The 12,988-nt window shown below is 38.2% G+C and overlaps 1 protein-coding gene across 1 annotated transcript in view; it reads right to left on the bottom strand.

The window, feature by feature from the left end:
* Positions 1–381: 381 nt before the first annotated feature.
* Positions 382–12,988, bottom strand: part of UTP18 (UTP18 small subunit processome component) — a 55,665-nt gene continuing 43,058 nt past the window's right edge. Inside the window, exons 11-14 of the mRNA XM_068977551.1 lie at positions 7,916–8,090; positions 2,967–3,109; positions 1,750–1,788; positions 382–504 (exon numbers count right to left, since the gene is read on the bottom strand). Coding sequence (XP_068833652.1) covers positions 1,764–1,788; positions 2,967–3,109; positions 7,916–8,090 — 343 coding nt within the window. The 3' untranslated portion in view covers positions 382–504; positions 1,750–1,763. The remainder of the gene's footprint in view (positions 505–1,749; positions 1,789–2,966; positions 3,110–7,915; positions 8,091–12,988) is intronic.

Consider the following 12,988-nt stretch of genomic DNA (forward strand, 5'->3'; position numbering starts at 1 on the left):
CGGGACAACAGAGGATGAGATGGTTGGATGGCATCACCAACTCAATGGACATGAGTTTGAGCAAGCTACAGGAGTTGTTAAAGGACAGGGAAGCCTAGCATGCTGCAGTCCACGGGGTCACAAAGAGTCGGACACAACTGAGTGACTGAACTGAACTGACTGATCCTGGGAAAGGGAGAAATACTAATCAGGGTTAACTGTGAAATACAAGACTATCTACCTATGTTATTTTTGGCTACAGACAGGTGTGTTCAATGTCTCAGGTCCAGTCTTAAAAAGAAATGCCCCCAAATTAGCACGCGTGCGCACGTGCGTGCGCGTTTGTGTAGAGAAGGAAGAACCACATATACTTAGTTTCAAACAAAAGTTACTGTGAGTTTATTAAAACATTCCTAGTAACAAAAAAAGCACATCTGACTCAATATATCATTATCTATATACTATCACACATTCTGGAAAGTCTCTGAGATTTCAGGATGGGTTTTTCCTGTGGCTCAACTGGATCTGAGGAAAGAACAGAAGAAATTATACACTTGACTTACAGCCACTGGTCGTCAACAAACAGCAGGCACTGGCAGTGCGGTCTGAAGAGGCACGATACTTGGACTGTTTTCTCCGCCTGGTTAGTGTTCTGCTCAAAATTCTGCTACCTTCAAAAATTCCTTCCCCTAATTAAGTCTATATGCACTTCCAGAGTTTCTCCTCAACATTTATGAATCTCAGAGATCAAATTACTCAACTGTGATGAACAGGTCAACTGCAAAGTTCAATGTCAGAATGACCACCATATCTCAGGTGAAAATCAAGCCATGGGAAGAAAATAATGTCCTACTGTTTTAAATATCAAGCAGCAAGTGGAGGAAGGCAAAAACCTTGTATCTTGAAGTCAAAAAGTACAAACTTGGAGTTATAAGATAAATATGTACTAGGGATGTGGTATACAATATGATAAATACAACGAACACTGCCACACATTATATACGAAAGTTGTTAAGAGAGAAAATCCTAGGACTTCTCACCACAAAGAAAGGAGTTTTTATCTATTTCTTTCATTTTGTATCTATATGAGATGATGGATGCTCATTAAAGTTATTGTAGTAATCATTTCATGATATATGTATGTCAAATCACTATGCAGGACACCTGAAACTTACACAGTGCTATATGCCAATTATATCTCAATAAAACTGGAAGAAAAAGAATATATACACCATATGTATATGTATTTTTTTTCTTTATGGTGTATACCATATATAATGGTGCATATGTATATATATATACATGCATGTGCCAAATACATATATTACATATGGCAGCAAAACTAACTAGCTATAAGGCAAGCTACTTATAAACTCTCAAGAAACATACAAAATAAAAGGGCTTGAGCTTATGGAAACTGTAATTATATATGAAGATACTTACCTCTCTCGGTTAAGTCTCTTCTGCTTTGCAAATTATATACTCAGTAATTATAATTTTGATGACTATTTATGGACATAGTATTAAAAATCTTCCCTCAGAAGAACAGAGCCAGATTGCTGTGATTTGGGAGAAGAAATTCCCAAGGAAAAGTTCAAGTCCAACTTCCTGATCTATGTCCTTCCCACTCCCTTAACTGAACATACAGCAACTCAGAGGCAAAGAAACAAAGATCAGCTAATATGGTCCCTCTGCCAACTGACAGCAATGGGTATAAACTTAAAACTTTGTAGAATGAAAAGACAAAAAAAAAAAGAAAGCTTTTCTTACTTTGAATAATCTTTTTAAAAGTCTGGGTAATGATGCAACCTGAAAAAAGTAAAAGACAAATCATCAAAATAATTTTTGATTACCCTCAGTATTGTCAATCAGATCACAGCATGGCACTTAGGAAGACTTCAGGTGTGGAAATGTAATCACAATCACTCTCACTAGGCAGCTACGTTAGGACTCCTCAAGTTGACATTCTGAAGGATCCTAACGCTAATACCTCAGATTTTAGATACAAGCCATCAGCTTGCTCCAAAGCATTAAAGCAGAATCTGTGAAATGCCTCATCAGCCACTTCCAGCAGAAATGCTGTTACTGCAAACCACATGCTAGAAGCAGTCTCACTAGAGATCAATGCTCTGGTGAAAATTCTTACGGGCTTAGGGGCTTAAGAAAAGAAAAAATCCATTATTATAATACATTACAGCTCTGGAAGAGAATTCTGAAGCACAGTAAATATCTGCATCCTTTTATAAAATCCAAACTGAAAGAATCACTCCAAAAATGACTCCAAGAATAATGAAGTTATCAATTTTCCTAGCACCATCCACCCAATTTTCTTTCGAAGTAAAACTATAAGCACATTATTATTTGCTACATTCTCTTTTCACAACTATCTCCTCAAAACCAATTTGTACTCCTCCTCTTCTTTACTCCAGATTTCAGTTTCTTTGAAAGCAGGCTTTCCCTGAAGCATATAAACATGAACACAGGGTTCTATACAACATTCACTGCCAGCACATGGGAGCAAGGAAACGGGGCTATGACTTAAGTCAGTTTTTCCCTCCAAGAGTCACCTTGTCACCAGCATCTTCTTCTAGAAACAATGTAATTAGATTTTATTTGTTTTTGCTTTATAGCCAAGTAAACTGAGTGCAGAAAAGAACCTGGACAGAGCATAAACTTTTGGTATCTTTGTAGTTAATATCCATATTTACAGCTTACAGCTGCCAGAAAAAAAACAAATACTTCTTTGAAAAATACCACTTAAATCTAGTGGAATAAACAGAGCATAGTCAATCGACAAAGGCTAATCTAAAAACGTAAGGCACCAAGAAAGTGGCAGTATTATTAAAGGGGCAATTTTTCCTCAATTTGACATTTTCAAAACACAGCATCACACTCCTTCTCCAAAAACTCCAAGTAAATTTTTTGCCAGTGACATTTTATGGTAGAAAAATGTACATTTTGTTAGATGTGAAGATAATAACACCTACCTATACATCAGGGCCTTCCCTTTTTCATTCCCCAAGGCAAAATACCCACTTCTGGGAGAAAAATCCATGGTATGAATAAGAGAAATATTCTTCTTCTTAACAACTGGGAAGTTTGAAAATACTGTAAAGGAAGGAAGGTGGACCTGCAGGAAACAATAAAAAGCTTTTAAACTAAAACAACTGGGAGCTCATCTTAGATTTTAGTCTTCATTCTATCATTTTGCTAGAACAAAAGTTCGTTTTGATTGTAACACACATCAAGTACAGTTCCCTTAACACAGCAAAGTGTTCCAAAATTAAAATTTGATTTTCAATATGCTATTAACTGAGAAGAAAGGGACGGAAGAGAAAAAAGTGCTTTCTTGATGCTTCGTTATTAATAAACTGCAGCATCTAGCAACTGCCTAGGAGGATCAAACAAAGAAGTGAATGAATGAAGTGAAAAGTCAGCGGTGGTGGTTTATTCATTAAGTCGTGTCTGACTCTTGCGACCCCATGGACTATAGCTTGCCAGGCTCCTCTGTCCTTGGGGTTCTCCAGGCAAGAATACTGGAGAGGGTTTCCATTTCCTTTTCCAGGGGGTCTTCCTGACCCAGGAACTGCACCCGGGTCTCCTGCACTGCAGGCAGTTTCATTACTGACTGAGCCGCCAGGGGAGCCCGAAACACCAGCAGCAGCACCCATGAATGTCCTAACATAGTAACTACAGTGAAGAATACTGAAGTCTGAGTACAAGGAACAGAACACTATGAAGAGCCTGAAGCCAAGACAAAATCATACCAAATTTTCCAGGATCATATGACTGCCTACTTTCACTTTTATTTCTCAACAATGTGGTGTTGAGAATCCCTCCTCGAGGAGAGGCTAAACCATGAAAACCTGGTTCAAGTGAAACTGTCTTCTGACTGAGAAACAGTCCAAAGCTCACCTCAAGGCCAGGGTTCTTTCTCCAGAAAAGTCTGCTCAGCGGGGAAATGAGCCCAAATCCAAGCTAGGCAAGGCAAGTCCTCATCCAATTTGTGGATAAATAAAATCCAAGCAAGGAAGCCGTTACCTTAAGCAGACTAGGATTTTAACATCTCTCGCACATTCTCTAGCTCTTCCAAGAAACACAGCACCTTCATACTCACAGAATTCTTATTCAGCTATTAATCACGGCAGTCCACCATCCTTCACTTTTAGGTCAGACTTTAAACCAGCCAATCAAGGGGACTTTCACAGACAAGTACCAGGTAAAACTGTTAGATACATCTGTCTATTACACAGGTTTCATTCAGTCCCTAGGCCCTACTACCCTGGTAAATGCCTACTGACCACTAAGTCAAGAAAGTAAAGTTTACAGTGAGTGACTCTCCAGACCATTTTCAATTATTCTCCTCCGGGAAGCAGATTCTGCCTGTACAGCCTGTCATCAATGCAAAGGCTAATGAGAAGTGCTCTTTGACACATTAAAGCAAAGACGCTGACAAAAATTGGAGTATAAGACACTAAGCAATTTTTTAAAGTTCAATTTTACCTTTTGTGTGTTTGTCTAGCTAAATAAACAGAACTCTGTTACCAAAATTATCAGAAATACTGCAGTAAATACAAAGTTTACGATGTAAATGGAGTCCCTTTAAATGCACCCTGTGCAACAAATAACCTACATAAACATACATAGTGGCCAGAGCTTCACACGACAAGCTGGCATGTTCTGATGGAGGATAAATACCAATTTATCAACAATATTAAATTTTATCTCCCCTACTGACTTGAATATCAAGAAGCAAAAAACAGGTTTATGCCTTCCTAAAAGACTCAGCTATCTACTTGCAAGAGCCCTAGTTTAGGGAGTGCCTAGTAGTCCAGTGGCTAAGACTCCTTGCTCCAAATACAGGGGGCCCGGGTTCGATCCCTGGACAGGGAACTAGATCCCATGTGCCACAACTAAAAGATCTTGCATGCCACAATGAAGATCAAAGATCCCCTGAGCTGCAACTAAGACCCAGTGCAGCCAAACAAATAAATATTGAAAAAACAGTTCCCCAGAGATTACACTGAATTAGTACATCTTCCCTCAGACCAATGACCCCCACCTGGTTAGATCTCAGCTGTTCTCTAATCTCTCTTTATGACCCTTGTATTAAAAGCTGTAATTGAACTAATAAGAAGTCCCATAAAAACACAACTTCTTTAATTCATAAAGTTCCCTTTATCTCCAACACAATTTCTGTATTACATTTAAGGGTCCAGTTATCAAAATTCAACAAAAGCTCTCTCATCCTTAATTTAATAACTAAGGAGTCCCACAACTCCTACAACATCCAAGATTGAAGATGTAGTAACAATTTAACTTCTGAGTCTCTTAATGGTGCTATGACTTAGAATTATATTCACTGCTGGAATAACAGAACTGTTTGGATCACTATAGGAGACTGCATCTAATAATACTGACACTGTTTCACAGAGGCATTATACCTGGCTTATTTCCATTAGACATTCCGGTTGAAAGTTGTTAGAAAGTGTTAGTCACTGTCATCTCTGACTCTGCAACTCCATGGGCTGGAGCCCGCCAGGCTCCTCTGTCCATGGGATTCTCCAGGCAAGAATACTGGAGTGTGCAGACATTCCCTTCTCCAGGGGATTTTCCTGACCCAGCGATTGAACCTGGGTCTCCTGCATTGCAGGCAGACTCTTTTACTATCAGCCATCAGGGAAGCTGCTTGATATTATAGCTGACTACCATTTAAAAAATGGGAGGTGGCTGACACTAATGAATTCCTCATGTGATTTTACTACAGTAACAAAAGGTAAATGCTGCCATGATCACTGAAACAAACTAGACAGAACTATAAGGCGTTTTGCAGAATATATTATGTCAAGAAAAACAGATCCCATGGTTTTCTAACACAATTTAGTATCATTAAAATGATAAAAGATTGATTTGTGCTAGTCTACCACTTCCATTACAGGAGTGGGGATTTTAAAGCTGACTTGAATTAGAAACCTCTCATTTATCGAATGATTCATTCAACAGAGGCAATAAAACCCAATGATATATTTTCCACATCTTTCCAGCAGAACTCTTTCTTCCCTCAAAGAAAATCTTAATGCAGAATGGCAATATATATATCACAAGTAACACTAAAGCTGCTCTATATAATACAGGGAGGAGCTTAGCCTCCTACTTGCCATCTGAAGTCCTGTACACATTCTAGGGCTCTGAAAAATTTACTTAGAAAACTACAAGCTAGAAAGAATATGGAATCTAGCATCACATTTCACTGGTCTTTAGTAGCTGTTGACTTTGGGTAAGCTAATCCTCTGAGGACTATCACTTGGCTCAAAATTTTTTGTAAAATTCTTTATTAATCTCTGTAAACTATACACTATTAAAGCTGATGAAGTATGCAAGGTTTATTTGCTGAGTATAAGTAAGATAAAAATAATCTCTGTAACGTGTTTACAATCTGGTAGTATACACATAAACAGCACAATGCAATGGTGCTTTTCAAGGTTCTCTGTATACCTGGGCATCTATATACCTGGCTTATCGCAAGAAACTGATTCTGCCTGAAGTGCAGGCAACTTCACGAGGCAGAGTGACATTTAAGCTGAGCTCTGATGCTGGGCAAAAAAAAAAAAAGAGCCAACACTGGCCTGAGGCTGTTATCCTTAGAAAGGCCCGCTTACAAGTGGCCCTTAGATGCTGTCTGGGAATTTGACTGGCATATAGGTCCCTACACAGATGGGACCCTTCTCCTAAATGATAAGGATGGCTCATGAGTCCGTGCTCAGTTGCCTCAGTTATGTCCAACTCTATGTGAATCCATGGACACCAGGATCCTCTGTCCGTGGAATTTTCCAGGCAAGAATACTGGAGTGGGTTGTCATTTCGTACTCCAGAGGATCTCCAATGTGGTTTATGTTGAACACTTGACTTTACTTCTGGGAACCTTTACTTTGGGTACCTCCTAGGTAGAGGGTACCTACATGATCAACCCCCAATAAAAACCTTGGGCACTGAGTCTATGATGAGCTTCTCTGGTAGAAAACATTTAACACATGTTGCCACAACGTGTTACTCGAGAAATTAAACATGTCCTATGTGATCTGCCTTAAGAGAGGACTTCTGAAGTCAGTGCCTGGTTTCCTCCAGGCTTCACCCCATACACCTTTTTCCTTATCCTTTGTATCTTTTCTCTGTAATAATTCTTAGGCATGAGTATGACCATATTCTGAGGCCTTGTATTTACTATACTCTTCCATGTGGTGCAATGGTACAAGAATCCACCTTCCAATGCAGGAGAAACAAGCAATGCAGGTTTGATCCCTGGGTTGGGAAGATCCCCTGGAATAGGAAACGGCAGTATGCCTGCCTGGAAAATTCAATGGACAGAGGAGTCTGGTGGGCTTCAGCCCATGGGATTGCGAAGAGTTGGACATAACTGAGCGACTGAATGCTCAGCACTCACCAAACCTGGGGGAGTTCCTGGGAACCCCTGGTACAGAGCTATCTTCACAAGTACTATTCAGCTATTTAAACTGCGGTCTTTTTACATGATTAATGTCCAAGCTCAATTTATTTTCAAAATTTAAGAACTGCCTCCACTCTATTATGACACCAGGTCTTAAAAAGGTAAATTAAGAAAACTAGAGAGGGATGAAATACTTCCTTACATCTTCCTTCATGTATATAATGAAAGTAACTTCTGAAAATGAAGACCACCCCTTAAGAAATGTTAGGAAAGGACAGCACAGCTTTCCAAAAGAACTGAAATAATACAAATTTGATGGCTACTGTATATCATTTCTATAATCACACCTAAAAGCTACAATCTAGCAGTGTTTACAACAAAAGAGGCTACTCTTTTTAAAATAATTCAACTCTTTCCTTATTATCTTTCCATGTTTTCAACTTAAAATTTTAAAATCATCAATGCTAAAAGGGAAGGGTAAAGAAACATTACCAGTCTGACTGCTTCTTTCATGTTTGCTGAAGCAATTGCCAAGATTTCTGTAGTAGGATTGAAGGTCAGAGAAGTAACACCTGTAACCAAGTTCATTACCGCTTTTATTGGCTTTGGGTTCGTTTCTTGGAGACAAGAATCTTGACTGTATATGTTTACCACTCCACAATTAGAACTGCAAAGAGAAAAATGAATGAATTAAATATTAAAAAGAAGCAAAAGGATTTTCACAATCCAAGTGAATTAAGATATAACACCCCACTGCCCAAAAACTAATATTTATAGGAACTGTATCATGTTACACAGGGACTATGGGCTGTAGTGTTCATCCCAAGGCAAAAGCCATAGTCTATCAGTTTTACTGTAGTCTTACCAAAATCTTGTTAATGCTGGGAGCCTTTAAATTACTAGTGTAGCTAGAAATTCCAAGGAAGTGTAGGATCTTCATTATTCATTCCTTCAATAAATATTTACTGAATTTCAACTTTGTGACAGGCACTGTTTAAGTGCCTGGGATGCAAAGACAGACAACAGAGGCTAAGAGGGCCACTCTCATGGCATTTATGGGCAACTTAACATTCTAATAAGCGAATGAGCACCATCCTTCCCCTGTTCAGATCTCCTCCTTTTTTTTATTCTATTTATGAGAACATCCAAAACAGTGCTGTACAACAACTGTAATAGCAAGTACCTTAGTTTTTTGGTCTATAAGAATACCACAGTCAACCATTAACGGAAGTGATCATCCATTCCAAGTTTACTGAAATACTTACCAACAATGAATTATACCCAATATTCATTCCTACACTCAACATCCTCACTGATTCACTTAATACTTACTGCCTACAGTGAAACAGGCACAATGCATAAACAAGACAAATTTAGTTCACACACAAGACTCCACAGTTTGAAATTACAGCCAACTCACAAACAGTATGTTAGATTTAGTGTTTTAAAGTCTTCAAACTACTTATATTTACAGTTTCTGATGTATATTTCATATACATTAATTAAAAAGCCCTTAATTTAAGTACAGCTAACTCTTATGTAGTCCCTATTAACCACTCAGGAGAAACTATATCCTGGGTTTAGAAAATTTTGTTGTGGACTGAACATTTGTGTCCCACTAAAATGGTTTTTCCAGTAGTCATATATGGATGTGAGAGTTGGACTATAAAGGAAGCTGAGTGCAGTCTATTGGGTTGCAGAGTCAGACACAACTGAGTGATTGAACTGAACTGAATGGCAGTTCTATTTTCAATTTTATAAGGAATCTCCACACTGTTCTCCATAGCGGTTGCACTAGTTTGCACTCTCACCAACAGTGTAACCCAGTTCCCTTTTCTCCACACCCTTTCCAGCATTTATTGTTTGTAGACTTTATGATAGTAGCCGGCGTGAGATGGTAACCTCATTGTGGTTTTGATTTGCATTTCTCTAATAAGTGATGTTCAGCATTTTTTTCATGTTTGTTAGCCATCTGTATGTCTTCTTTGGAGAAATGTCTGTTTAGTTCTTTGGTCCACTTCTTGATTAGGTCGTTTATTTTTGTGGTATTGAGCTGCATGAGCCGTTTGTATATTTTTGAGGTTCTTTGTCAGTTGCTTCGTTTGCTTATATTTTCTCCTACTCTGAAGGTTGTCTTTTCACCTTGTTTATAGTTTCTTTCATTGTGCAAAAGCTTTTAAATTACATCCCGTTTATTTTTGCTGTTATTTCTTTACTCTGGGAGGTGTGTCATACAGGGGGTCCTGCTGTCACAGAGTGTTTTGCCTATGTTTTCCTCTAGCAGTTTTATAGTTTTTGGTCTTAAAATTTAGGTCTTTAATTCATTTTGAGTTCATTTCTGTGTAAGGTGTTAGGAAGTGTTCTAATTTTTTTCTTTTATATGAAGCTGTCCAGTTTTCCCAGAACCATTTATTGAAGAGGCTCTCTTTGCCTCACTGTATATTCTTGCCTCCTTTGTCAAAAATAAGGTGTCCACAGGTGCATGGATTTATCTCTGGGCTTTCTATTTTGTTCCATAGATCTATATGTCTGTCTTTGTGCCAGTACCATACTGTCTTGATGACTGTGGCTTTGTAGTACAGACTGAAGTCAGGCAGGTTGATCCTCCAGTTTCTTTCTTCTTTCTCAAGATTGCTTTGGCTATTTGAGGTTTTTTTGTATTTCCATACAAAAATTATTTGTTCTAGTTCTGTGAAAAATACCGTTGGTAGCTTGATAGGGATTGTACTTAATCTATAGATTGGTTTGGATAGTATACTCATTTTCACTATATTGAGTCTTCTGATCCATGAACATGGTATATTTCTCCATTATTTGTGTCATCTGTGATTTCTTTCATCAGTGTTTTACACTTTTCTGTAAAACTGTAAAAATATATAGGTCTTTGTTTCTTTAGGTAGATTTATTCCTAAGTATTTTATTCTTTTCATTGCAATGGTGAATGATTATTTCCTTAATTTCTGTTTTCTCACTGCTGGTATATAGGAATGCAAGGGATTTCTGTGTATTAATTTTATATCCTGCAACTTTACTATATTCATTGATTAACTCTAGTAATTTTCCAGTAGTCTTTAGAGTTTTCTGTGTAGAGGATCATGTCATCTGCAAACAGTGAGGGTTTTACTTCTTTTCCAATCTGGATTCCTTTTATTTCTTTTTCTTCTCTGACTGCTGTGGCTAAAACTTCCAAAACTATGTTGAATAGTAGTGGTGAGAGTGGTCTTATTTCCGACTTTAGGGGAAATGCTTTCAATTATTCGCCACTGAGGATAATGTTTGCTGTGAGTTTATCATATATGGCTTTTATTATGTTGAGGTATGTTCCTTCTAGAGCTTCCCTGGTGGCTTGATGGTAAAGCATCTGACTGCAATACAGGAGACCCAGGTTTGATCCTTGGGTTGGGAAGATCTCCTGGAGAAGGAAATGGCAACCCACTCCAGTATTCCTGCCTGGAGAATCCCAGGGACGGAGGAGCCTGGTAGGCTACAGTCCATGGAGTTGCAAAGAGTGGGACACGACTGAGCAACTTCATTTCATGTTCCTTCTATGCCTGCTTTCTGTAGAGTTTTTAATCATAAATGGGTGTTGAATTTTGTCAAAGGCTTTCTCTGCATCTAATCATATGGTTTTTACCCTTCAATTTGCTAATGTGGTATATCACACTGATTGATCTGTGAATACTGAGGGAGCCTTGCATCCCTGGGATAAAGCCCACTTGGCCATGATGTATGATCTTTTTAATATGTTGCTGGATTCTGTTTGCTAGAATTTTGTTGAGGCTTTTTGCATCTATGTTCATCAGTGTTTTTTTTTCTGTGTGGCATCTTTGTCTGGTTTTGATATCAGGGTGATGATGGTGGCCTCATAGTTTGAGCTTGGGAGTTTACCTTCCTCTGAAATTTTCTGGAAGAGTTTGAGTAGGGTAAGTGTTAGCTCTTCTCTAAATTACTGGTAGAATTCACCTGTGAAGCCATCTGTTCCTGGGCTTTCGTTTGTTGGAACATTTTTGATTACAGCTTCTATATCAGTGCTTGTGATGGGTCTCAAGATTTTCTATTTCTTCCTGATTCAGTTCTGGAAGGTTATAATTTTCTAAGAATTTGTTCATTTCTTCCAGGTTGTGCATTTTATTGGCATACAGTTGCTGAGAGTAGTCTCTTATGATCCTTTGCCATCTGTTGCTGTGTGTTGTCTGTTATGATCTCTCCATTGTCGTTTCTAATTTTGTTGATTTGATTCTTCTCCCTTTTTTTCTTGATGAGTCTGGCTAATGGTTTGTCTGTTTTATTTATCTTCTCAGAGAACCAGCTTTTAGTTTTGCTGATTTTTGGTAGAGTCTCCTTTGTTTCTTCTTCATTTATTTCTGCCCTAGTTTTTATGATTTCCTTCCTTCTACTAACCCTGGGGTTCTTCATTTCTTCTTTTTCTAGTTGCTTTAGATGTAAAGTTAGGTTAACTTGACTTTTCTCTTGTTTCTTGAGGCAGGCTTGTATTGCTATGAACCTCCCTCTTAGCACTGCTTTTACTGTATCCCATAGGTTTTACACTGTCGTGCTTTCATTTTCGTTTGTTTCTATGCATGTTTTAATTTCCTGTTTGATTTCTTCCATGATTTGTTGGTTATTCAGAAGCATGTTATTTAGCCTCCATATGTCTGTGTTTTTAATAGCTTTTTTCCTGTAGTTAACATCTAATCTTACCGCACTGTGATCAGAAAAGATTCCTGAAATGACTTCAATTTTTTTTTTAATTTACTAAGGCTAGATTTATGGCCCAGGATGGGATCTATCCTGGACAATGTCCCGTGTGCACTTGAGAAAAATGTGAAATTCATTGTTTTGGGGTGAAATGTCCTAGAGATATCTATTAGGTCTAACTGGTCCATTGTATCATGTAAAGTTTGTGTTTCCTTTCTAATTTGCTGTTTGGTTGATCTATCCATAGGTGTGAGTGGGGCATTAAAGTCTCCCACTATTATTGTGTTACTGTTAATTTCCCCTTTCATACTTGTTACAATTTGCCTTACATCTTGAGGTGTTCCTAACTTGGATGCATGCTTCTGCTGCTAAGTCGCTTCAGTCGTGTCCAGCTCTGTGCGACCCCATAGGTGGCAGCCCACCAGGCTCCCTCATCCCTGGGATTCTCCAGGCAAGAACACTGGAGTGGCTCGCCATTGCCTTCTCCGACTTGGATGCATATGTATTTCTAATTGTTATAACTTCCTGGATTGATCCTTTGATCATTATGTAGCGTCCTTCTTTGTCTCTCTTTATGACCTTTATTTCAAAGTCTATTTTATCTGATAAGAGTACTGCTACTCCTGTTTTCTTTTGGTCTCTATTTGCATGAAATATCTTTTTCTATCCCTTCACTTTCAGTCTGTATGTGTCCTTTGGTTTGAGGTGGGTCTCTTGTAGACAGGATATATAGAGGTCTTATTTTTGTATCCATTCACCTAGTCTTTGTCTTTTGGTTGGGGCATTCAACCTATTTACATTTAAGGTAATTATTGGTAAGTATGATCCCGTTGCTATTTACTGTTGTTTTGGGTTCGAGTTTATAAA

Source organism: Capricornis sumatraensis, chromosome 8, assembly GCF_032405125.1.
Source record: "Capricornis sumatraensis isolate serow.1 chromosome 8, serow.2, whole genome shotgun sequence".
In the NCBI taxonomy this organism is placed as follows: Eukaryota; Metazoa; Chordata; class Mammalia; order Artiodactyla; family Bovidae; genus Capricornis; species Capricornis sumatraensis.